At 41.6% G+C, this 25,736-nt stretch overlaps 5 protein-coding genes across 16 annotated transcripts in view; 2 read left to right on the top strand and 3 right to left on the bottom strand.

Moving 5' to 3' along the window:
- Positions 1-5,284, top strand: part of Neto (Neuropilin and tolloid-like) — a 59,086-nt gene extending 53,802 nt beyond the window's left edge. For 2 of the 8 annotated variants that reach the window (XM_065494414.1, XM_065494407.1), the window contains exons 9-10: positions 998-1,634; positions 2,537-5,284. In XM_065494414.1, the coding sequence (XP_065350486.1) occupies positions 998-1,634; positions 2,537-2,652 (753 nt within the window). In that variant the 3' untranslated portion in view covers positions 2,653-5,284. Of the gene's footprint in view, positions 1-997 lie in introns of all 8 variants that reach the window. The other 6 variants (XR_010575509.1, XR_010575507.1, XM_065494456.1 and 3 more) reach the window with 6 other exon arrangements.
- Positions 5,285-5,822: 538 nt separating this feature from the next.
- LOC135946221 (5-oxoprolinase) lies at positions 5,823-14,098 on the bottom strand. Of its 2 annotated transcripts, none has more exons than XM_065494352.1 (19): positions 13,948-14,098; positions 13,576-13,761; positions 13,298-13,489; positions 12,998-13,236; positions 12,780-12,942; positions 12,645-12,730; positions 11,433-11,634; positions 11,115-11,375; positions 10,735-11,062; positions 10,458-10,677; positions 10,258-10,396; positions 9,925-10,202; positions 9,616-9,876; positions 9,313-9,565; positions 8,908-9,255; positions 8,490-8,714; positions 7,698-7,941; positions 6,912-7,009; positions 5,823-6,032 (listed from the first exon to the last, which is right to left on the bottom strand). In XM_065494352.1, the coding sequence occupies exons 2-19, from the start codon at positions 13,741-13,743 to the stop codon at positions 5,886-5,888; spliced, it is 3,852 nt and encodes a 1,283-aa protein (XP_065350424.1). In that variant the 5' UTR covers positions 13,744-13,761; positions 13,948-14,098; the 3' UTR covers positions 5,823-5,885. The 2 variants fall into 2 exon arrangements, with proteins under 2 accessions (XP_065350424.1, XP_065350430.1); XM_065494358.1 differs by having other exon boundaries at positions 13,873-14,077.
- Positions 14,099-14,578: 480 nt separating this feature from the next.
- On the bottom strand, positions 14,579-18,292 carry LOC135946332 (proline-rich nuclear receptor coactivator 2 B-like). The gene is made up of 3 exons (XM_065494535.1): positions 18,109-18,292; positions 14,872-16,917; positions 14,579-14,696 (listed from the first exon to the last, which is right to left on the bottom strand). The coding sequence occupies exon 2, from the start codon at positions 16,887-16,889 to the stop codon at positions 16,473-16,475; it is 417 nt and encodes a 138-aa protein (XP_065350607.1). The 5' UTR covers positions 16,890-16,917; positions 18,109-18,292; the 3' UTR covers positions 14,579-14,696; positions 14,872-16,472.
- A 1,257-nt stretch (positions 18,293-19,549) lies between these two features.
- Positions 19,550-24,001, top strand: Gnf1 (germ line transcription factor 1). 4 transcript variants are annotated; one of them, XM_065494369.1, is made up of 16 exons: positions 19,550-19,817; positions 20,184-20,325; positions 20,380-20,537; positions 20,590-20,826; positions 20,931-21,284; positions 21,342-21,615; positions 21,667-21,936; positions 21,992-22,138; positions 22,210-22,275; positions 22,335-22,498; positions 22,557-22,751; positions 22,802-22,968; positions 23,026-23,137; positions 23,189-23,334; positions 23,386-23,791; positions 23,845-24,001. In XM_065494369.1, exons 1-16 carry the CDS (start codon positions 19,809-19,811, stop codon positions 23,938-23,940), a joined length of 2,943 nt encoding a protein of 980 aa, XP_065350441.1. In that variant the 5' UTR covers positions 19,550-19,808; the 3' UTR covers positions 23,941-24,001. The 4 variants fall into 4 exon arrangements, with proteins under 4 accessions (XP_065350441.1, XP_065350449.1, XP_065350457.1 ...); XM_065494377.1 differs by having other exon boundaries at positions 19,551-19,817; positions 20,383-20,537; XM_065494385.1 differs by having other exon boundaries at positions 19,551-19,817; positions 20,593-20,826.
- Positions 23,976-25,505, bottom strand: LOC135946326 (androgen-induced gene 1 protein-like). Its single transcript, XM_065494521.1, has 6 exons — positions 25,359-25,505; positions 25,040-25,229; positions 24,847-24,984; positions 24,578-24,795; positions 24,299-24,450; positions 23,976-24,235 (listed from the first exon to the last, which is right to left on the bottom strand). The coding sequence occupies exons 2-6, from the start codon at positions 25,226-25,228 to the stop codon at positions 24,177-24,179; spliced, it is 756 nt and encodes a 251-aa protein (XP_065350593.1). The 5' UTR covers position 25,229; positions 25,359-25,505; the 3' UTR covers positions 23,976-24,176.
- Between the last annotated feature and the right edge of the window lie 231 nt (positions 25,506-25,736).

The raw sequence follows: 25,736 nt of genomic DNA, 5'->3' as shown, positions 1-25,736 counted from the left end.
GGGCAAGACTTGTCATCTTTGTATAAAAAGTGTCGTATCTTAAAGATTACAGACAGACGTAAATTGCATGTACTAACACAAACACATAAGATTTTGTACAATAATTGCCCTGAATATTTAAAATGTTATGTTACCCCCATGCGCGATGTTGACTTGATAGGCAGGTCCAGAGCTCATCGATTGAGGCTTCTGGCTCCGCGTGTAAATGTTACTGTGCCTGAACAGTGCTTCCAAGTGCAGTGCTATCGTCATTGGAATAGTCTTTCACCAAATTTGTGTATGAACGAGAATTCAAGTGCATTTAAGAAGAAAATTGAAGAAGCAATATTCTCAAGCTACCATTAATCATTACTTCCTTCCAAATGTTGTTCCTACATAATTGTATCATTACTTTATGGATGTGTGCTGATTTGGGGCAGAGTTGCCCTGTCAGCCCATAATAAACTTAAATTTTGAAACTAAATTATAATCCATCTTCTTTTGACGAGATTATATTTTTTCGATATTATATTTGTGGATCATTCTTATTACGTCTCTGTTCGCTCAGTTGAAATTGAATTTAGAGTGCTTTGGAAACATAAAAACTTGACTAATTTGCGTATGCACCCTTAAAAAATTCCTTCAGGAACATTTTTTATTCCCAGCGGGGTCCAGATATGCGATAAAATTGGTTCCCACTGCGCAGATCCAAGATGGCGTCTGAATGTGGGAAACAAAAAGCTCTCTTTGGATTGCCGTACGAGTGTCAAGAGTTTGTTTTTACGATCCAAAAGACACAATTAGTACAAGTAATGCAAATTATGTCACAATATTGACGAAAACTTGGTTCTTTTCCCGCATTTTCACGTGACCGTTTTTTCGCGCCATACTTCACCGGACGCCATATCTGCGCGTCGCACGAATCTGGTCCCCACTGTTTATTCCTAAATTGTAGGAGTAATAAAGCGTTTTTGCCTTTAATTTTCTAATCATTATTGTCTTTGATTTGTATCCACAGGAGCACATGCGTCAGTCGCGCGAGAACCGGCTGGACGACGTGGGCCGCGGCCCATGTCCCGAGCTGCACACTGTGTCGATGACCATGCTGGCGGACAACGCGAGCGGCTCGTTCGGCGCCGACAAGATCCGCGCCTCGATGACGCGCTACTCGTCGGAGCCGCCGCGGTGCCGCGACACGACGCCGGACGAGGAGGAGCCTGGGCACGGATGCTACGTGCCGACGCTGGCCGGTGACCCCGGGGGCAGCCCGTTGCCCACGGCCCTGCACGACTGCCCGCACGGAAAGCGGTACAACGGGCTGTACGCAGGCGCACACGACTCGTTCCCCACCATCAGCAAGAGCCCGAGCATCGAGGTGCGCGACAACGAGTGTCAGACGCGCAGCAGCCTCTTCCATCAGAGCGACGTCATCCCCCCTCCACCGCCGGCCCCGCGGTACGCCATGCGCATGCCTATGGCCGTGATGGTGGGGGGAGAACCGCGTCCCTACGCCTACGGCGCACGCGCGGGCGTAAGTACCCCGAGTCACGTGCCCGCTGCCGACACTGACCATGCGTCCCCTGCGAACAGATTCCGGGCCGCGGCGACTGAGCGGCTAGCGGCCGAAAGGGACAGGGCCGCCGCGGACTCTGCCGGTGCGTTGGCCGCCGATGTGATTGTGACCCTGTGAGTCACGCTCTCGATCGGTGCTTATTATTAAATATTTATAATCTCGAGAAGATGCTCATCCGTTATTTATTGTGTTTGTTTTGTTGGTGGACAACATCATGCACTCACCTTACTTATCTCAGTTGGTTCTTTGGACCTTGATTAAGTTTGCAACTCGTTTAAGTGTGTTGACTATTATATATTTTCTTTCTCCTGTCCACGTGTATCGCCAACGTTATTAGGAAGTGCACAAATTTAATATTTTTCACACCAATTTATGATTTGACAATAATTTGACATGCATTTTTGCAGTACATTTATTATTTTGAATGTATTACTTCGCACGCAAATCAAGCCCCTGCAAAGTTGCGTTTTATGCAACCTGCGTGTCACGACGGATGCACTCCGCCGTTGATTATTATTTATTTGTGGTTCGTGTTTTATCTTTTCGTTTCTGCAATAATATCACGTGAATTCTTCACAGCTCGATTGTAAAGGACCAAAAAAAAGTTTCTTTGACTGCACGTAGCAAAGTCCAATTTGTCGATTCAGCGTCGCAGATGATGAGCAGCTCATTAAATCTGACGTCGCTGCGGCTTCTCGCAACATAATATTACGCGACAAATCCCGTGGCCGCGCATAAAAAGCATCTCGTTATATTTGCGGGGCGCCGCCCACTTTTCATTTAATTATGCACGACAGAAATTTTGTTTAACCAGGAATGCGCCAAAAACGCGACACCACGCACCTTTCACCCGTGCATGCGAGCCTAGCAAAAGCAGCTTTAATTGAATAATTAATGTTTCGTGTACACTACACACAGCACACACACACTAATGTTGATGTCCTACATAAAGACGCGCACCCGCTGTTGTTTCTCGTGTTGCAGAGAGGCGTTTAATTAAAAGTTGGCAGTTTCTCGAGACTCCGCCGGCCGTGCCACCGAAGCTGCGTCTCCAGAGGTTTGGTTGGAAGGTGCGGTTGGACACACAGTATCATGATTGATAGGGTGTAGAGAAAGAAAAGTATGTGGAGTTGCGCCGTCGGCGAGACTGCCCTGGGACACGACGATTTTTTTACATAATTCTGGTGCAGAGCAGACTGTCGGTGCTCGAACGAAAAAAAACACGGGAGAGAGTGAGCTGCTTTTTTACTCATACACACACACACACATATCACACCCCGCCGCGTTGTAGTTGACACACATCCCATTATTAATGGCCAATCAAGCCCGAAAGCCGCTGCTGCCGCACGCACGCCGCCCTTTCCGGATGGCAAAATGTGCATTAACTTTTTGGATGGTGGATTATTTTTGAGCGACGATAAATTGCAGGCCGAACCATTGAATGAATTGGACGGGCACGACATCGGTGATTTCGCGTGTTGCGCGATTTTTAGGGTTGATCAGTTGCTTTCGAAAGTGCCTAAATATTCGGTATGGTTTCTCTGTGTGAAAACATTATAAAATTAAAATTAATTAGATGTATATTTGGAATTTTAGAAGTGTTTTCATAGGTAATCGCTGTTTGTACATTTGGCGGCTAAAATCAACCTCCTATATATTCGAATAAATTGAAAGCAACTCTGTTTGAATTTTCTGGTTGATTATGCAAGCACGGATGATAAAGGGTATTCAAAGTCACCCATCCAAAACACAATCTCTAGCGAATGAAACGTGCACATTAATCGTGCTTTCCCAAACGAAAACAATCAAATGTGAGAATTCTAAAATAGTACTTGTAACTCTCTGACAGATAAAAAAATAGCACAAGTGGCGGCTGAGTTTTGTATAAAGAGTAAAAAGCGAGTGATGCGTACACGTGAAAGGCAATAAATTAAAAAGCAGCGCGTTGGTCAGACAGCGTGTTCAAATTGCTAATTACCTTGCATGTGAAACTGATATACACGCCCAGATAGCAGCTGCTGCTCTGACCAATTCAGTTGAGCTCTTTTAATAATTTATCCCTTTGAGTGCTAATTCAAACGAGCACCACCTTTTTTAATTGGAACCTGAAAGAGTCGTTTGTTGCAAATGAATGTTTCAATGTAAATTTTTTAAAAGAGCGATTCACTGTACTAACTGTAACGGATTTATACATATCTTAATTTAAATAGTAGCTAATTTGGTGGTGTTTCCTTGACGACCACGATTGTGAAAATAATATCTTGAAGATAATTTGGTTTGCATTGCTGGCTAGTGCATATTATTTTATTATTTTCTCAAAATGAATAAGTCGTAACGATCGCAAAAGTGTATTAAATTTAAGTTAATTTATAAATTCATTTAAATGAGAAGGTTTGAATTGGAATTTTCCACTAACGTCAAATTGAATTTCCAGAGCAGCAATAAATTTGATTTAATTTCAGGAATATCAACACTTGAAATTAATTCATGGCAGGCACTGAGCGTGAAGATATTTTGTGTAGAGGTCGTCTGAGAGCGCAGTGTGTTCAAAAATAAAAAAGAGTTCCATTGTTGTGTCGTCGCAAGCCGTGCTCACGAACACTCTCTGTTAATAAATATATATATAGTGCGGATGAAAAAAAATAGACTCTCTCCCTCAGTCGGCACAAATTGTTACTGTGTTGTTCTACTCGGCGACAGGTGCATACAGTGATCTCTCCAGGGGAAAGTGTTTTCCCAACCAGAAAACGATGAGATAACGCGATATACCAACACACACAGACATATAAACAAGCAGAATTAATGAAAGAGAACAAAACGCCCCGGCAAGAGGCAAATAAACTATATACTGGTTGATGTTATTCATTCTCTTTTCTCTCTGAATGTGAACACCGAATAACTCTTTCTTTTTTATGATTATCTTTCTGCTCTTCCGTGCGATGTGTCGTTGATTTTTCCACCTCATTACTGCGCGCACAGCTTTACGTTGGCGCGCGATTATTGCAACATTCTGCCACCGCGACAAACAGCTTCATTTTTGTCATGCATAAATATTATACTTCTTGTCTCGCACGCCCTGCTATGTAGCGCGGGCTGTTTCGCGTAAATCGCGTGTCTTTGTTTCGACGTTTGTGTAAATAGAGTGAGTGGCCCGCGTACCTTTGTTGTCCAAGAATCACACCCAGCACTTGACAAAAAAACGGGGATATTTTCGTGTGCACGTCGCGTTTCGTTTCGCGATTGTATGAATTATAAATTTCAAGCTCTGCTTGGTCTTTTGTCCCGTCTTTGTATTGTTCTGCTCTCTCTCTCTCTCTTCCCCTCGGATGACGCCGCGGAATCGTGCTAGTCTTCTCGTTTCTCTTAAGTTATCTTGCGTGTTTAATTTTATATTAATTAGCATCTTGATATGACGAGCAGTACAATTTTGTTGCTAATACACGACACTACTTGATTTTGTTTTGAATGCGAAGAGTCGACGCGCTGTGTTTTATCATATACATACATATATTATGTACTTGTTGCCTGTTTCTGTTAGACAAACTCAAAATGCTCAGGTGTATGTTGATCAACTATATTGTTATTAATTGTTTCACAACACACTCACGTATGTACAATTCCTTATACATAATAATGTACTCAGTGAATTCACTCACACGAACACACGCAAAACTTTTACAAGGGGAGGGGGATGAATATATGAAAATAAAGCAGACACTTCTTCTGACGAGATCGACCCACTTTTATTTATTCTCCTGCTTCTCCCATTTTTTTCTCGCTGCTCGTGAGAGATCGCACCGTCGATAATTCTTCCTGCTGCTGCTGCTGGTACTGCTGGCAGATGTGTATGCCCGAGTGAGCAGTCTCAAGTGCCGGCTTAGGAAATAGGAAAAGACATTTCCATATTAGCAGCCGGCTGAGCAGGCAATTACTGCCTCCGGATATTGCAGACTCCTCCAGCATCATTGGAACTCGCAGATCGCATCGAAGGGCAAAAGGCCAACGTGAGCCAAGTTGGATTTTGACAAAGGAGTGATCGTGCAGTGCAGGGACAGGTTTTTAATTTTTGTGGACTGAAAAATTCATTTACAAGCAAGTTATCTAAATTTCTAATTTCTTCTACCGATTATTTTATCAGAAATTTAGAAGTTCCAGCAGCTTGTGCGAAAATTATCTGCATCTGCACTGAATTGAACGGGATTCTCCTTCCAGATTAAACTATCATCAAATTATTTCCACTTGGTTCTGGTTTGAAATGACACAACTCTGATAACTGGATAAACAACAACAACAACAACTTTATTAATCAAGAACAATTGAATTGACGTGATAATCAGGCGGATTCTTGCGCCTGACGGTATTCATAAACGCTACCCCTCTCGACGAAAGTTTGCACATTCGCACCCGGTGTTGCTTCTTCGCTCTCTTGGCATCCCTTGCCGAAACCTCCGCCACCAGGGGTCAAAAGTCGGAACGTTTCCTAAATCAAAACATAAGTTTACGCGTCAGTGGGTAAGTTACTGGGAAGTAAATGATATAGAATACATCTACGACATGAAGCAGTTATGATATATCTGAAGTTTTGCAGTGTCACATTTCACTTCAAAAATATTATTTTGTCTGACTCAAATCCAGCTCAATTCCACTGGTGGTGTAAAATCAATGGAGCTCTAAATTTCAAAACGCGAAGGATCAGCGCCTGCTGGATCCCCAAGCTATGCAACCCGCGCAACATTGAATTCCAATGCGCTGCACACAGCACGACTGCAGCAATAATTATTATGAATGTGCAATAGAATTTTGTTCTCCCTGTGTGACGTTTTTTGACGAAAATATGTATCACTTATAGGGAGTGTTTTTAAACCGGCAGACACCACGCATTTGCATGCAGGGATAATTCGCTGCATAATTCAGCTCTCGGCTGGACTGAATGAGCGTGCTCCACTTACTCCTCGTCGGCGCAAAAAGCAGCCGTGCGGCGTTCTCCCTGTTTGTGTTTGGGAGTTTCCTTTTCCCAACTCTCTTATCCCATCGTGTGCGCTCACACAGTCATGCAACGCGGTATAATTTATTAAAAGCGCGCCGCAGATATATACCGCAGGCTGACGCCGAAAGACACACCGCGCGCACAAAAACTTAAATGTACATCATCTCGCCCTAAATAATAAAAAAAATATACGACCCCGGAAAAGCTAGAGAGAAATGTGCGAACAACGCGCGTTTGCCGAAGGTGGAACCTAATTACAGCGGCCCCTAGAATAGGCGCTTCTTAGGGGGTGCAAAATTAGGAGATGAATGGGGAAACGAAGTGGACGGCAAATGAGACTATGAGAGGGCAATTTAATTTGCTTCCACCTACCCCAGCGTTCACTCTGACCGCCGTCTTTGATCCCAGCCTGATGATGCGGCCGTCGCTCCTGATCAAAAGGTTTTGGCCCCGTTCGCCGTCTTCTCCGCCTGCAACACAAAATCACTTTCCCTGCAATTGAGCCGTTCCACATTCGCGTCGCACACTGCGATTCCACAGTCGGGGGCGTTTGATTTATATAAGGGGAAGAGAAATACACTCTCGGAGAAATACATTTTCCTTTTCAGACAACTGGCTTCTCCGTCGACTGGAAGTACCACTTGTTGTGTCACAAAGTTAATAGCTTTCTCGTGCGTAGGGAAAATGCATTTATTCTCGAAAGCCTCTTACCTATTATTAAGCTGTCTTTTAATATTACCATGAGCAAAAAGCGAGGATTGATGAGCCTCTTAGAGGGGCAACGACAAAAGAACTACTATCTCTCGCACTATTTGCACAATGTCTTACATGCTCAAGAGTAGAAATCATCTATGAAATGAAAAATTCATGGCTTGCAATTTGGGCGGGAGTAAAAATATAGACGCTCAACCTTGCTGAACCAAACTTTACTGCAGGCAACTTTGTCGAGTCGTAAAAAGGGCGCTTTAAGACGCCATGAAACGCGTCTAACAATTAATTTGTCTTCTTGGGGTTGGGCGGCATCAAGTAATTATTGAATTTGCTCCTTGCCCCAGCGAATCTCTCGAGAGACAACAGCTGCAAGCTTGGCTAGTTTAACGAGGCACTTAGACGGCCATAAAACGCGGCGGGACAGCAAACAAATGTGTGTATGCGTACCGAAAAGACCGTATGGCCTGAAGACGCGTCGTTCCGTGAGCACAGACAGAGTGACCGGAGTGCGGAAGAGCAACTCCCTGCGGACGCCGTCGCCGCCCCGCCACCGGCCGCCGCCGCCAGAGCCAGGTCGTAAACTGAAATGATTTACTATGACTGGATAATTTCTCTCCACAATCTCAGGGTCAGTGATTCTGGTATTTGTCATGTGCGTGTGCACACCTCCCCTGCCGTGCCAACTCGGACCCTGAAAGGCGAACACAAAATCAGGACTATTATTTGGGAATTTACAGTCAGGGAATTTGATTCAGGTTTTCTTAAAAATCTTAATCAGTGTAAATTTTAAATTCTGTCTGCTAATTTGAATATATTTTTACCATGAAATAGGGTTTTTAAGCTGAGGCAAAATGGAAAAATACAATTTACGCTCTTACAATTAGCAACGAGGAAATACAATAAATATCCAGTTTTTATTTCAACAATGGAACGTGCCTGGACTGGATTCATCGATGGAATTTAAGTAAACCAAGAAAAATAACTATCTAATCTGAGGTTTTTATCCAGGAGCGCGCGTTCCTGGACTCTTAGGCAATAATTTCGGCCATAGAAGATTATTTCGAATTGAATTATAAATATAAAAAATAATCACAACAGAGTTAAATAAATTAAACAAAGAAAATAAGGGAATGTTCGAGTCTACTATACAAACAGAGTAAATACCAAGAATTTCTACTCTCCAAAGACCTATTACGGCACGCGCTAGTTTAACTACTTAAGAGAGAGAAATTTACTCACGGCTCCAGCTCCTCCCGCGACGGTTTCATAGTAACCCCAGGTGTCGGTGCCAAAGGTAATGTTGTTCATGCAGCCATTGGAGGCACTACAAGTGGAAAACGCACGAAACACAACGTCAACTATTCTCTGAGAGGTCGTCACATTTCCGCCAACAACAGCCGCGTTTTCAGACGGGTCGAGCAAACAGCCCTTGGGAATCACGACCTTCACGGGAACCAGACAACCCTTGGGGAAAAGAATTCTACATTAGCTAAATGGAAAAGGGTCAACGTCCTTTAAATTTGAGGAAAATACATTGATATAAAAATTATTCATTTTTCTTTATTCAATATAAAAATTGTGTCATGTTAATTATTTAAGAAGTGGATGACGGAGATTCTTTAGAACAATTATAAATCATAATTTGCTCCTGTCTCACCTGATTCAATGGGACATCATGCTGGACCATGCACCGCAAGCAGTAGATAATAGCGGATAGAGTGATCGCCCTGGGCGCATTGGCATTACCCCAGACCTCCCAAGTGGTGCCACTGAAGTCAAAGACAGCGCTGCCGGCCTCTTGGTCGATTTTGACAGACAGATTGATGACAGAGCCGTCGTCCATAAAATCCGAAGCCGACAGAAGCGAACCGGTTTTACTGCTTTCAGCCACTTGTTTGAGCATGTCCCTGACGGCTAGCTCTGCGTTTGTCTGGATGTGCTTCATGTACGCCTGCACTACGTTCAGGCCATAGCTTTCGATGAGTTCTTGTACTAATTGGATGCCCTGCACACAGATCCAATTGAAAAAACTGCGCTTCTCAACGCGCGTTTGTGTTCTTACTCTGCGGTTGGCGGCGATTTGAGCCTGCAAATCAGCGAGATTGTCCTGCAAATTCCTCGATCCAGCTTTCTTCAATTGCTGCTCCAACGCTTCCTGCTGGAATTTTCCCTTTGACACCAGTTTGAAGCTGATGAAAGCGGCGCCTTCCTGGTCTAGACTAGTGGAATGAGGCGGCATGGATCCAGGCGTGATGCCACCAATGTCAGCGTGATGGCCGCGACTCGCCACAAAGAATACTGGCTTGGTGCTGTCACTGTTACACGAAAATCAGTACAACCATTTTTATTTTTAATTGATACAAACTTGTGGAATACTGGAGTGATGACCGTCAGGTCTGGCAAATGGGAGCCGCCGGCGCAAGGATGGTTTGATAGGATGACATCCTCGGCGTGCAAATCGTCTTTTAGGTGTCTCAGTTGGAATTGAACTGCTTCTTGCATTGCACCAAGATGCACTGGAATGTGAGGCGCGTTGGACACTAGTCCGCCATCAGGGCCAAATAGGGCGCAAGAAAAATCGAGGCGCTCTTTGATGTTGGTAGAAATTGACGTCCTCTGCAAAATTCTATATTCCTTTGTAAGGTTAATTACTGATATTAATTTAGAGAACTACCTCCCCATCTGCTCTGCGATGCTCATAAAACGGTGGGAAAAAATGGCGAGCTGAATTGGGTCTACTTTCTCATCGACGACTGTCTTGCCAGCAAAACCTATCTTGATTCGCAAATTGCCTTGAGCGGTCACTTCCGCGATGCAGCCTGGCTCCACCAAAATGGTGCTGAGGCCGTCAATAATTATGGCTGGCCCATTGACTTTGGCGCCGTGTCCAAGATTTTTGAGTAAGTAAACTGGACTGTCTTGCGGGCCAGTTTCGAAATAAACCTTAGTGATCTGTTTTCAAATACTTTAAAAATCCAAATAAAAATTAAATGCAGAGTTATAAAACCTCTTCAGTTTGCAGCGTAGCATTGGCAGGCTGTATTTCTGTCTCAAGATTTGTGATGACATCTCCTGTTGCGCGAACTCTGATGTCATCGACCAAAACCTGTCTCTCCGGTATTACAAAGCCAAATTCTCGATTGTATCTACAAATGGAAATTTCTCAAGTGAAAAACACCGCATTAAATCAAATCAAGCAAATAGTACCTATCCAGGAAAGATGTTAAAAAGTCGCCATGCTGCATGACATTATCACTGTGTTGGCCAATGGAAGCATGGCACATCAGAGCACAATCAGTGCCTTTGTATCTCATGTGCAAATAGGGCTCAATTTTTATTTGCTCATCTGTGAACCCTTGCTCCTTCAGTTTGCTCCTGCATTCATCGCTCAAGTGAGCCAGCCGTTGATCGAGAAATGCAAAATTCTCTGAAATGAAGCACGTTTCGTTAATTTTTAGATTGTTTAGAAAATAGCAAGGTGTACCTTTACAGAATACTTTGGCACAGGCTTCCTGCGCCTCTTGTACCACACTGGCGAGTGCCATGCCGTAAGCGGACAAAATGCCAGCATATTTGTGCACCAGGACTGTGCTCATGCCCAGCGACCTCGCGATGGAACACGCGTGCTGTCCGCCAGCGCCCCCGAAACAGGCCAAGATGTGCTGCGAGGTGTCGAAGCCTCTCGCTTGCGTTAGAGCTCGGATTGGTCGGCACATGGCTTCATTGGCCACCCGGATAAAACCCATGGCAACCTCCTCCTTAGTCCGAGGGGTGAATTCAGCCCCTCGCTCTTTACTTTCAAAAGCATTAATCTAAGAGTGGGCGAATCAAATTTAGACCCTCTTAAACTTTTAGCACCCTCACGTCATTTGTTAGCCTTTCAAAAGCTTTAAGAACGCCCTCTTTATCCAAAGGTTCATTTTCATTTGGTCCAAATATTTTTGGAAAGTATTTAGGTAGGATTCGGCCAAGCACCAGGTTTGCATCGGTCACAGTGAGCGGTCCACCTTTCCTGTAGCAAGTTGGTCCAGGGTGCGCTCCAGCCGACTCGGGCCCGACCACAAACATGCCAGACCTAAAGAAGAGCATTGAACCGCCTCCGGCGGCCACCGTGTTGATATCCAGCTGTGGATAAAGTTGTTTTGTTCACTCAGACACTAAAAGTCAATTTTTAATAATTGCCTGCGGCGCCTGAATCGTGATACCGGCAGTGGTGGACTCAAAAACATGTTCGTATTCTCCGGCATAGCGACTGACATCCGTCGAGGTTCCTCCCATGTCAAAGCCAATAATTGGTTGCTTTGAAGCACTGTCCCATGAGGTCATGGCGTAGCCAACGACACCACCAGCCGGGCCACTCAGAATTGCTCTTGAACCATTGAACCTGGCAATTGAAATCATTAAACACAATAAGTTTGTCAGTTTTTTAAATATTCTAATATTATTCAGTACATTTTGTTCGAAGTTAACAAACTTGCTATGCATATCTTTTAAAAACAGTTGATAAATGTTTAACATTTCCTCAGACAAACAAAAAATGACAAACAAAATATAACCTGCTAGAATGCGACTTAAAAGATAAAAACGTTCAAACTTACCATTCATTCTATTTTTTAGGATTGGATTGGTTAAATGTTTTTTTTTTGTGTGTGAACGTAATTTTAATTTTTTTGTTAAAATAGGGAAAGTGAAAATAGTCACAAAAAGAATTTTTAACTAATTTTAACGCGCGTGCGAGACTAATTCAAGGTTGTGTACTGAGAGGTGATAGTGGCCAGCACCACCGCCTCCAGCCGCCCCCGACCCGCAGTGCTTTCGGCCAATGCGCGTTCTTCTTCAGGGTCGTCAAGCCATGGAACGATTTGCTTCTGGCGCTCAGACTACACCGCTCCGCAATTCAAGCAGCACAATACACGTGGCGAGTGTTTTTTTATCGTAATTTTTGGTGTAAGTGATCTATCTCACGGGCGCATTGCGATGACTACGGTCTGTTTAATCGGTTTTTCGCTAGCTTTGTTGCCTTATACTCATCGATATATTTTTCTGACTTTAACTTTGTTTGTATTTGTACAATGTGCATTATGACTTAGATGAGAATAAACAATTTATAACTTTGTGAATGTAAACTGGCTGCCAGATTACAATAACATTGCCATATTGTCATATTAATTCTAATTAAAAATGACATGTAAAGTACAAAATAAATGAGAACTCACTTTACCGTTACAAAAGAGAAGATAAACAGTGTCAAAAAAGCTATTCTACAATAACCAAACTGCACACAACATCAAAATATTTTTAAAACAATGCTCTAGTCAAGGGAAGAAAAATTAATTCAATGCTTTTCTATGCTACATATAATTATAGGAAAGATAGAATAGTATACTAGCTTACAGCTCCATTGGTGAAAGACCCCCATCACTCTGCATAAAGAGAACATGCACGCCTTTCAGGCCGTTCTTAAATCCAGAGGCAAAACTCTAACAACAGAATTAAATAAGCTAAATATTCCTACGTTCAACTTTTTACCTTCAAGTATGTCTGAATGTGCGGTGTTAGGTAGCCGTCTGCACAAGCAGTGAATCCTCTGGGAACCATTCTAACCATCGGCATGACTTGATGAGACAGCGAAACGTGCGTGAAGCCTAATTCCTTGGCGATTTCGTTTATTCTCAACTCGTGTTCGAAGAACCTGAATATTGCAGCTGATAGAAATACAGTAAATAATTGCCAGAAAATAAGCCTACGTGTACGAGTGCATCAAAACCACAGCCAAACTTTTGATACCCTTTTCCAGGAGGGGTTTAAGATCTGAGCGAAGTTTTTCCTCGTCCAAACCTTGACTGACTATTATTTTTTCACCTGTTTTCCCTGTCACCTTTGGGTACTGCTCAATGCTGTTCAACTCGCACTCCGACTTTTCAAGTAAAACCCTACACCGTGCCTCAACCACCGACTCATACAAAACGTCAGGGCATTTTATAGACTAAAAAAATTACAAAAAATTTAATAACTTCAATCATTAGTAAAAAATATTAGCACACTACCAAGTCAAAAATGCGGGGTCTGGCTTGATTACCGATATAAAGAATGTCTTTAAAGCCTTCATTGACAACCAGAGCCATTCGTTCGCCCTTTCGCTCCAGCAAAGCATTTGTGGCAACTGTGGTGCCCATCCTGATCCATTCAATTTTCTCTTCGTCAATAGGTTCATTTGCTGGTATTGAAGTGCCGAGCTCCTATGGAAACCGAATAGGTCAAATAACAAACTAGGCATTATTTCTAGAAATAATAAAATTATAAATTAGAGTATATTATCATATACCTTTTCTAAAATTTGCCGAATACCTTCCCTAGGGGCATCAGGATAAGCCGGATCGACAGAAAGCAGTTTCATCACGCGTACTTTTCCTCCAGGGCATCTTGCATAGATATCAGTGAAAGTTCCGCCGCGATCAATGGCAAATTGAAATTTGCTGTTGGTCCAAGCCATAGTCCAAGCAGCCGGATTCTGTTCATTAACAGCAAAGAGAGAAATAATTATGGTCTATCTATATTGATCCCTTTTATCTCCGTGATTCAAGTGGGAAAAGCAAACATCGACTAAAGTACAGACACAGACCTGTTGTCGAGTTCGCGTTATCAGTAAAAGTGAATTAAAAGTTAACTTTTTGATAATAGTAAAAGAAGCACTCACCCCACCCCCCTGCTACTACTACTTCGTGGTCCTCGCCACAGTCACCACTATCCACTCAATGTACACACTACCATGCTTTCCCCCTCCTCCAGCTGCTGACTGAACACATAACCTTGTTTATCATTGAGCCCGGCATCGAGCAGTCTGGTGAGCTAATTTGTTTCCCCGCTTGTCGTGCTTTAAAAGCGTGGAGGGGAAGTGGTTCTGGCACACGCGACCGGTTGCCAACTGGGTTGCCAATTCAGAAACTGCGCAGTTAGGAAAGCAAAGATTGAACAACAAATTAACTTGCTTCGCAACGTTATCCAACTCTGATTCCAGACATTGCGAAATTCGGACGCAATTATTTTTAACTCCAAGAGCTGGCTCTCAGAATTTTACTTTGCTTGTATTTAATTACAGCCATTTACAATTTTGATTAAGAAACGGTGCCTTGCCTTTGTATGTTTAAATCTTATTTTATCAAGAGAACCAGTTAGTTAGGTTCAACTTGCTACTTTCTAATTTTAAGTATCCAAGAGGATCTTGCTAATTTTTTTCCTCCCAAAATTTAGGCCATAATCTCGTCTCGAGGCCAAAAATGTTCTTTTTTTCCTCATTACCTATACAACTCAAATGAAGGTCGAGTAGAAGTAAGAAAAATATTGAAATTTATTTCGCTTTACATTTTCATGAAGATGCCCTTTATGGTTATCACAAAGCCATTACATATTGTTTGACTGCTTTCACGCCACTCGAGAGAATCGTCGCTGCAATCATAAAAATAGAACGGCCTTCAAAATATAATAACAGCCTCTCCTGAGGCGTAGAAACCACTGGAAAGAAAAATTAAATCCTGACACATCTGACAGACGCTGAAATTGCTTTCCCCACTGGGAGCAGAGTGAGATAATGAATAAAACAACTCTCACCTCAAATACTTACTAATGGAACTTCATAAGAATCTTGCTCTTGCCACGTCTCTAGTAGTCCAGTTCAGGGGGGCACCATCCGGTCTTCAGTTTAGGGGCATCATCCAGACCTCAGTTCAGGGGAGCATCATCCAGTCTTCGATTCAGGGGCATCATCCAGACCTCGGTTCAGGGGGGCACCGTCCAGTCTTCGGTTTAGGGGCATCGTCCAGTCTTCATCGTATATTTTGACTTGAAAAAGTCAGGTTTGACTTGAAAAAGTCAGATTTATTGCTTTTGTTTTGGGTACTAGGTACCCGGTTTGCGACAAGTCGCGCAATGCGGCTTGCGTATTGCAGTGGTAGCTCTTACTTGAATCATTTGCGGGTCCAATTAAGGACCCTTAGATGTTGGTTTTGCATTTTTTACATGACATGGAAATTTCTTACACAATTTTGCGCATAAAAAAATTGGTGCCTAAACATTGAACATTTTTTTTAACAATACAATTTTCAAATCAATATATGCCGAAACTCTTTGATAAAGACATTGATTGATAGCCGCCTGGATACTTGGTCTATTAATTCAAGTAACGTCGTATTCATTCAGTTTGACTCATAATATTTGTACTCTGAGGAAAGAATTAATGCACCAGTACCAAGCTGACCAAATAATCACATCGGTTCAAGATCAACGAATAGTTTTATCACTTGTAAATCAAAAAATTAACCATTTAAAGAGAGAGAACGTCCCACAAATATTTGGGTCGTCTCGATCCGTCAATTAATAGTATTAAATGACTCTTTTTTTATATTTGACTTTACAATATGATTACTCTTTTTCATTTTTGTGCAGAAAAAAATACATGGTTTTCTTTGATTGTGTTTAAAGATATTTTAGCTCCACTCTTATCACAGCAGAGCCGAGTATCTCAGTTTAACACATCAACAACATTATCTTATAATACTATTGTAAGTTTGGTCTCGCCGTAAGAGAATCTTAAGGTGTGCAACCGTTATTACAATGGCGGCAAACCCTGGCAAAGTTCTCACGGAATGAATTCGCCTTCCATTAATCCACAATTTCTGAGTCACGAGTTCAACTTTCACAGTTTATATCCAAATATTCTCGCAGTTGCATACCTTAACACAGTCAAGAAACTTGAATTAAATCAGACTTTAATATACAAAAATTACTTAAAGCTTTTTCCTAAATTTCGTGTCGGCAGGAACAAATTCATGAACAATTATACTTTAAGAGGAGATGGGAAATTGATATTCACTGGGACTTTCGAGGTATTATCTACAATTTGGAATCCAGGGAGATACTCAAATCAAATCACGTTGAGTGTCAGGTAAATACGCAAGGGTGCAAGCCTCCAAGGGCGAGCGGTCACGACACTAGTGCTAGGCAGTGGTGTCGCCCCTTCAAATGACTCTGTATTTACGTGGTAGTTTGATCAAGCACCCAATGGTACACATCTGCACAATCACAAATATTAGCCAATCAAAAATTAAATTTAAAGCAGCTCAAATCCTTAGAAAACGAATGATTGAGAACTAATAATCTTGCGGGGTTCGTCATAAACCTTAGAACTAAGTTGTTTAGTCCACTTAGGTAAACAATCCAGGGCAGTTATGCGGTTATGTTCAGCATCAACTTCAACTGGTTGGTGATTTCAGTGTACTTGTCTTCTCTGCGCATAGGATGGCACTGAGACGTCTTGCTGGCCGTCGACATCCAGTGGGTGGGTGGAGTAGGCAACTGTGCCGGCGAAGGCGGTTCTGAGAACTTAGCCCCCGCGTAAGGAATGCCGACTCCGACGGGCGATCCGCCCCGGTTTCCGAAGAACTTAGTTGGAGGCGGAGACACAGACGATTGCGATGGGGATGAGGAGTAAGAATCAGATTCAGTCTTTCTTCTCTGCCTCACCATCGGCTGGGGTAAGCTCTTCCTACAAGAAGGGCTACCTTTTTTAGGCCTAGAGACGCCGGGACTGCGGCTGTCGACCCTCAGGTAAGGGCCAACGATTTGCGCGACCTTGTTGTTCATCTTGGGCAGGTTTGCTATGAGATAGCAGCTGAAATAAAATTAACAGCTTTCAGTAAGTTGAAAAAAGGAAACCGAAAATTTCGTAACAAAGGGCAATAGCATTGGACATTCCTCGCCACTCATCTTTTACTTTGCTAGATTCGGCTAACAACAGATTTATCTCATGGGTCAAGAAAAAAAGGTATTGCGATGTATTGTGTTTGTGCACCTCAAGGGGAGAGCCGAGGGAGAGATACAAAATTACAAAGGTGAATCACTACCCGACAGGGTATTATGGATTGCCTGGTGGTGGGCATTGGGAATGCTTTTGTGTGTGCTTTTTCGGGAATGCTTCTGTGTGTGCTTTTTACATCCATCCCATTCCCACGGTCAGCGTGGCATGGCAACTCCCGCGAGTCACCCCCATAACCTGAGTGTCTCCCCTCTGAGACTAAATTCTTTAGAAAAAGATATTTCCCTTCGCCTAACCGCCAAAATGAACTTGGTTATTATGGAAAATCTTGGAACTTGTCCCATGAACTGTAAAATTATTGTTGCAATCGACTGAGGGAATTTATGTGAATACTCTGTTTAAATCATTTCCATGAAAACCGGCTGCGATGCAGCCCCGAAATAATTAAAAGACATAAATAAGAGATGACTTTCAATTAGGAATTCTTTGCCAGGAGCGATAAGAAAATTTTGAGATATCTGAATGAAAAATTGAAATGATTTCTAATAATAAAAAAATCAGTAAGAATTCCTAAGCATGAAAAAGTAAAATAAAAATGTTCATTTTTTGAGTTTGTTTGATTTTTGAAAAGATTTGCGCGTTGTTGCTAGCCAGAATTTAGCGTTTGGTGTTAAAAAGGGCAAAAATGAACATTAACGCGATTCATCAGATGAATTCTTTACCATGTTTGTTACTTAAGTTCATGTTAACGAGTGAGCACGTGAGGAAATGAAGGTACATACTTATATCCGCTCTGAGACTTCAGATTTAAAATTTAAATTGAAAATCCCGAAAATCAATAGCAACTAGAAACAGCATCAGCTACAAGCTCTAAACTGTGTTACCTTAGCCTGGTGAAATGAAAGGTACAAAACTATACAGAGGTTTAGAACTTTCTAATCGGCTGTTGCTATGCGCCTGTGGACTGGAGGCTTCTGAGGGGGGCTATGTCGCAGTTACGAAATGCGATGCTTCATTTCGAACACTAAAATATGCTGAAATACCCACCTTGCGCAGCCTGGTTGAGCTCGAAATTGGAAGCTATTTGATTCCAACGATCATCCAGATCCAATCCAGTGCAGCAATCAAAATATTTAGCAGGAAATGCCGATTTTTCCGTACTGATGTTTACGAGCGTAAACTCCGGTATCGCGCTTTCTACAAAATGGACGAGTGCCGAGTTGGATGAAACTCACGTAGACGCTGCTCTCCTGCCTACCCTTTCCCCTGTCGTTTGACGTCACAGGCTCTCGAGTATGGCCCAATAAACACTCACGTTTCAGAGAAGGAGGAAATGACGTACTGGTGGGAGTGGGGAGAACTTGCAGGAGCGGGAGCTGGAATTAGCGAGTCAGGACTCATGAGTCATCTCAATGTCAGTTGTCAGTTCAAGCAAAAGCATGCCTAGAGCCTCTTTAGAAGCCAGCCATCCGATCTCAACTTCAGCCTAAAATTAAAATTGAACGTTACATACCCGTTGTTCTTTTTGTAGTGTTAGTGTGTTATTGAACAATATCAAAATTAAGTTTTAAGTTACTGATTGTGAAATGAAGGGAAATATTTTAAAATAATATTATTATTCTAAGTTGTTTTGGACGTCATGCTACAGGCTATTTTTCCTATTTTTGCTCTTTTACCATTATTTAAATCATATGATATATAAATATTTTATTCTGGATTTTGAATATTCAACAAATTTATTGAGATTTTTGTTGTTGTTAACGTTGTTAATAATGTTCATAATTTTTCAAAATCCAGAAAAAGAATACAAATAAATTATAATAATCATTTCATGTTGCAAACCATTTTATATCGATAAAATAATTTTTTTCGAAAAACGGTTTGCACAAAGCCCATTGTAGACTAAAAATTGGATGTCTATAGCCGGTTGATGGGACCGGGCATATAATCCAAATTTTTTGCTCGGCGGCGGCGGCTGTCGTGGCTGACAAAATTTAAAACATGAAGTTTTGCTTAACGTCCAAAGGTTAGCAGGACAATTTTTTCTCCTGTGCTTTTAAATTTTTGACCCTTGTTCCCTGGTGGCTGGTGTAGCTTTGCCAGATTCACGGTGGCTGGCGGCTGCCCACTTTACCCAAAAATTTCCGGCTCAAATATACTATATACTACTCACTGATGGAACTTCATGGGAATTTATTTATTCATTTATTGAAGTTTAAAAAAAATTGATTTTAAACTAGATGTTTCATTATTCCTCAGCGCATAGAATCTCAAGTTTCAAGAGCCGCTTTGGTAAAAAAAAACGGGAAAATTATCATTAATGATCTTTTCTTTTTTCTCTTATCAGTTTCCCCACTCCCCAGACAATTTCTGTTGTGCGCTACTTCACCGCACGAACCTCCTAGCTCCTAAGAAAGAGAGAGGGATCACCGATCAGCTGTTCCGAATGTAAATACCGCCTATTTGTCCCCCCTTGCCTTGCTTCGCCTTGCCGCTAACGCGCTCAAATTGTGGTTGAAGGGCCACAATTTTGCTGCTTTCAAAATTGGATTATTCGATATTTTTGTGTTTGTTGTTGAGCCATTTGTTATCTTTTTTAATCCCTTGTTCGCGGGTTTAACATACCGTCCTTCTCGTCTGAGGCGTTCGATTCGCTTCCTTTGCCTAACCTGTTTCTTAGGCTTACTAGAAGTGCTGTTCTCTTTATGAGATTGTCTGAGCCGATCGCTGCTTAAAAACCTAATAAGATGAGTCGCGTAAGTATGCTCTCACTGACAGTTCATAATAATTTGTATGTTCTATAAATACTTAAGTGCATGACATTCAGTTCTATGACATTATGATTATAATTAGTGAATGCAGTAATTACATATATGTAATCTCAATATTGTCCACTCTTCGTTGTCACCGTCATACGTTTACCGGTATATACACACTTGAAAAGATTGATATCTTAAAATGTACCATCCAATGAGATAATTGTTTAAATAGACCAAATTGCATAGCTTATTGTGTACATAAATTTTATGCGGCTGTTGATTATTTCGTCTATGTAATAGTTATCTTTTGACATTTAATACGCACCAGAGAATCGTTAATTATTGAATTATCTTTAATTTCAGGACATTAGATCTTTTTTTACTGTTGCTTCAAAGAAAAAGGAGGAGACGGAAGAAATCACGAAAAAGAGAAAGAAAAAACTAATTGTTGAGTCTGACAGTGATGAAGATGTCGTGGTTAGTAAGAAGAAATCAAAACCTCAAGGTTTGCTTCGCACACATTGAATATCCAATTCTTTTATAATTTCACATTAATTAGCAGACACCAAAACACAAACTCATCCAAAGCAAGAAAGAGTTCAAGATGTCTCGAGTTTATTTGGGTCAAAACCTGCGAAGCGCTCTGCTGTCACCACGTCAATCAAGAAAGAGGAGCCTCCGAAAAAAGCCAAGGAAAATGGAGCCAATGGAACTAAAGTATTATAATACATTTTTCGCTAAGCAAGTTAAACATTTTCCTGTCCCATTGCAGAACAAAGTACATTGTGAAATTGAAATTCACAGTGATGATGAATTCATTGCCACCCTTGAGCAAGTTGATACAATTGAGAAAAAGCACTCCCAGAAAACTTCAGCAAAACCTGTGAAAGAAAAGTCGCCTTCAAAAGACAAAAAGCGGCCGAGTGCTGACATTCTTGAGGAGCAGAAGCCCACAAAATTAAACAAAAAGGAAGTTGCGAGCAGCTCTCCGAAACAAACTAAACCGGTACGTCTACCAATTCTATCGCCTTAATTGTGATACAGTATAAAATGTTAATCTCCATTAAATTGTGCTGCGTACGCAACTGAAAGAGTTGTCAAATTTTACAGGGCAAAGAAAAACCAAAAACGGAGTCTCCCGAGCAGAAGAAACACAAGACGGTTGATCTTGATGACTCTATGTTGGAGGAAGCCATTGAAAAAAAGAAGCATCAAGCAGACAACTACCGAAAATACCTTCAAAGAAAAGGTCCAGCTAATCTTGGGATGAAAGAGCTCCCTGAGGGAGCGGAGAATTGTCTTTCAGGATTGACCTTTGTCATCACTGGGGTTTTGGACTCGCTCGACAGGGAAGGGGCAGCCGAATTGGTGCAGAAATACGGGGGAAAAGTCACAAGCAGTATTAGCAAGAACACAAGCTATTTGGTTGCTGGAGAGGAGGCAGGTCCAGCTAAACTTGATAAGGTACTTGAAATTGTAAACTTCTTTTACAAAACGATGCCCACTTTGTTCTATTTTCAGGCTAAAAATTTGAACATTCCAAACATCGACGAAGATGGACTGTTGGAGTTGATTCGAACGCGTCCATCTCCCTCAGTGGCAGCTCCTTCAAAACCTGGAAAGCAAACAACCCCAAAGACGGCCAAGCCAGTGGTTGAAAAAGATTTAATCAAAACCACCATTAATAAGAAACTAGGAAACAATTCACCAACTGAAAAGCCCATTTCTCAAGCATCTTCCTCTGGAAGTCAAAGATTTGCTGACGGAAGCCAGCAGTCAACCTCATCTTATGGAGGTTAAAAAAGTGTCACATTTTCCTGGACCACACTAAATTTCAATTCCTTAGCTGGATCACAAAAAACGTTGCCGCCCAGTCCTGCACTTGATGCTGGAGATCACACCATGTGGGTGGACAAGTACAAGCCACAGAATGTAAGACAGATCATCGGTCAACAGGCAGACCGAAGCATTGTCAAGAAATTGATCCAATGGCTTCAAGACTGGGAAAAGAATCACTCGAATCCTAATGAGAAGAAGCCTAGGCCAGCTCCCTGGGCCAAAAACGACAATGGAGCTGCTTTCAAAGCTGCATTACTCTCTGGCCCTCCTGGAATAGGTTGGCTTCTAATAAATGTTTCCACTTCTTGACCTTGCATATTTATGAAAATCAGGAAAAACCACATCTGTCCATCTGGTTTGCAAGGAACTTGGCTTTGACATTGTGGAGTTCAATGCATCGGACACTAGATCAAAAAAGCTGTTGCACCAAGAAGTTAGTGAACTTCTTTCAACCCAAAGCCTTTCGGGAATGTTCAAAGGTAATTTAAATTTCCATTTGAAGTCAAATACCGAAAAATATATTTTTGTGGTTAATTTTTTCTCTTGATAGGGAATAGAGCCAAGGCATTATCAAAGAAGCGAATTTTGCTCATGGAGGAAGTTGATGGAATGGCTGGTACTGCAACCACTTTGATAATATTCAAATTGTTTTAACATAAAAGAATATCATGATAGGAAACGAGGACAGAGGTGGAATTGCTGAGCTCATTCTACTGGTCAAACAGTCAAAGATTCCAGTCGTTTGCACTTGCAATGATCGTGGCTCGCAGAAAATTCGCAGTTTGGTCAACTACTGCTTTGATTTGAGATTCCAGAAACCGAAACTTGAGCAAATCAGGGTACAAGAAGATTATATTAAATTTGAGCTACGATTACCTTAACAATTTGACATTTCAGGCGGCAATGATGAGCATTTGCTTCAAGGAGAAGGTTACCATCCCTAAGGGAGACCTAGATGCCATGATTGCGGGAACAAACTTTGACATTCGTCAGATTATTCACATGATGAGCCTTTGGGCTGCTGGTGAGACCAATATGAAAACAGGACTGATGGAGAAGGAGTCAAAAAAGTCCAAGAAAGAATTCAAAATTGTAAAGCAAATTCTATTCCAGTAGGTTACCCACTAATATGTTCTCTGTAGGGAATCTGGGATATTACCCCCAAAGTTTTCAGTGCCAACATGGAGGAGAAAAGCAAGAATGCAATCTATGACAAAACTCACCTCTTCTTTCAAGATTATAGCCTTGGTCCGTTGTTTGTCCAAGAAAATTATCTCTCAGCTGTCCATGGTGTTGCTAATGGAGCCGAGTAATGCTTGAAGCAAATGTGGAGGAATTTGTATTCATTATTATTATTATTTTCCAGCAAAATAAAGAAACTGCAGCTCATGTCCAGAGCAGCTGATAGCATTGCTCAAGGAGACTTGGTAGAAAATATTATTAGAACCAATCAAGCTTGGGGTCTTCTTCCTGTTCAGGTTTGTTTGACAATGATCAAGCTAAATAAATAATATCCAATCTTCATACAGGCTATCTACTCCACTGTCACTCCTGGCATTGTTTTACGCGGCCGTCTGACAAGCCAGGCAATGTTTCCTTCATGGCTGGGCAAAAACTCGAAAAAGAACAAGTTTGACCGAATGGCCAGCGAATTGCAGATGCACATGCGGCTATCGTAAGGCAAAATCACTTCAACCAGCACTCGTAAGTAATTCTCGATTTTCAGCATCACTGGAAGCAAAAGTGCTGTGCAGTTGGACTACCTGAATGCTCTGCAAAGCCGAATCTTCACTTCTATGAAGAAAGAAGGCAGCAATGGAGTTAGCCAGGCAATTGACGCCATGGTTGAATACAATCTTGTTCGCGACGATTTGGACAAGATCGCAGAACTGTCATCGTGGGAATCGAACGCAAGTCCTTGGCAACAAATCGAGGGCAAGGTCAAGGCGCAGCTGACTAGAGAATACAACAAAATGCCCATCATGACTCCGTTTGCCATTCAGTCAGTCAGCCACAAGAAAGGCGCTGGCAGAGGAGCTGCTGATGATGACTTGCTTGGTATTGATGATGAAGAGCTTGCCATCGAGTCCGAGGATGATGAGGACGATGCCACTAAAGATTCTATGATCAAGGTAATAGGGGATTCATTTTATGTGATGAATTTTGTATTCATTGCTGATTTCAGGCTAAAAAACCTACCTCGAAAACATCAGCAAAGGGTGAAAGCTCAAAAGGGAAAGCCACTCCCAAAGGCGGCGCAGGCAGAAAGGGCAAAAAGTGAACAGTTTGCAAAGGTAATGAAAATAAAGGCTTCGATTAGGAATGTTTCCAAATATTAATAATTACGGCACATTTTATTTTTCTTACAATTATGTCTCTACTTAGTTGAAACTTCTTACTATCAACTATAAAATAACAAAACTTGGCAAAAGTATCAAAATAAAAATCCAAAACTTTAACAAAATATCCACTGTCTTAAATTATGACTTGAATGGAAATTTACGCAACGCGTAGCAATTATTTAACTTTCTTAATGCTGCTCTTCCTGGGACTTTGATCCAGTTTCAAATGTTTTCCTGAAAACAGGCAAAGAACATTTATTAGTAAGAAAAACGTTTCTCGATAAATAATAGTTTTACCCCAAACATAATTGTTCAGTTTCTCGCCAAGAAGGTACAGACCAGTAACGAGAAGCAAAAGTACGGCAAAGAATAAACCCTTCTGGCCCCAGTTGAGCACAGCGAGGACAGGGTAGACCCACTGTCCACTCTTGTTAAAGATGACAAACACCCTAAAAATGTGTTAATGATTAATAATAAATTCAAAAAATTGTACAGCTTGATGAACGTAAAAGAATCCTTACAAGTTCAGTGACATGAAAAATCGAACTATGAACAGCCAAAATAAGATTTACATACCACGTGAGGTAGATAAGCATGAATCCAAGAAGTCCAGTCAAACCCTTTGACCTTGACGGATAACGTCTACACGCAATTACCATCTCGAGCGCCGCAAATCCCATTATGTGGGTATGCATCACATGGTTCAACCAGCTGGGAAAGAATTGATCTATGACTTTTGGAAAGACCAGCTCTCTGTCAACCGCATACAGGGCCCAAAAGGTTATCCCTACAAACTGAAATGATGGGTAATTGTGTTGGATTTAAAAATATTATCTGCTGCAGACCATTGCTACTGGAAATTCAATTGTGACTTGAACGTAGTCTTTGATCCTTCTGAGAAGAGGTTTTGTTTTTGGGTCGTTTTCATTGCTGCCGAAGAAGTCGTTGAATAGGCACAGAATAAAGAATAGACTTTGGATCACCTAAGATTGGCAAAAATTCAGTTAGTGTAAATCTATTACCAATGGCACCACTTACGGCATCCCAAAACGTGAGGTACTTGAACTTTCCTCCATAGCCTCCAGATACCGGGCTCACTTCGCGCGGAACGACCACGAAATACCAGTCGTAGAAGACGCTGTACGAGAACATAGAAGCGGCCAGCAAATGCACAAAAATCCTGACCACCTGCATCGTGCAGTCACCTTTCAATGAGCAACCGACCATTCTGGAAGAAAATTTAAAGAAATAAGAAGGCGGCGAACCTGGTGATGTGGTTTCGTCTATTTGACTAAGCGTTTGAGATTTATTGCAGGGGTGTGAAAGTGAACAGTGAACTAAACATAAATAGCCTTGCCTTCACTGATGTATGTATTTCAAAATTTCTCTTAACAATAAACAGCAAGAAGAGAAACTTCTAATTTCAACTTGCACCGGCGCAGCAGCTGACGAAGGTAGAGAGAGAGAAGTGCTCTGCCAATGCCGGATGCCAGCCACAGCCAATGCCAATGCCAAAAATGTTAAAAAATATCGTAACCGGAGCAACAAAAAGGCTGGTATGAAATAGATCAAATAATATTATATTATTGATTAATTTGAAAATTTTGAGAAAAAAAACATAGTCAACACTAAAATATTTTTTTGATAGGATGGAAAAATTCTAAAATGTATGAAATTTGAAACCGGTATTTTAGGTAACGTCATTGTTTTGTGTGAAAACCGGTATTATACACAC

Source organism: Cloeon dipterum, chromosome 1, assembly GCF_949628265.1.
Source record: "Cloeon dipterum chromosome 1, ieCloDipt1.1, whole genome shotgun sequence".
In the NCBI taxonomy this organism is placed as follows: domain Eukaryota; kingdom Metazoa; phylum Arthropoda; class Insecta; order Ephemeroptera; family Baetidae; genus Cloeon; species Cloeon dipterum.
The sequence above is the reverse complement of the archived record's forward strand: the minus strand, read 5'-3'. Positions and strand labels throughout refer to the sequence as shown.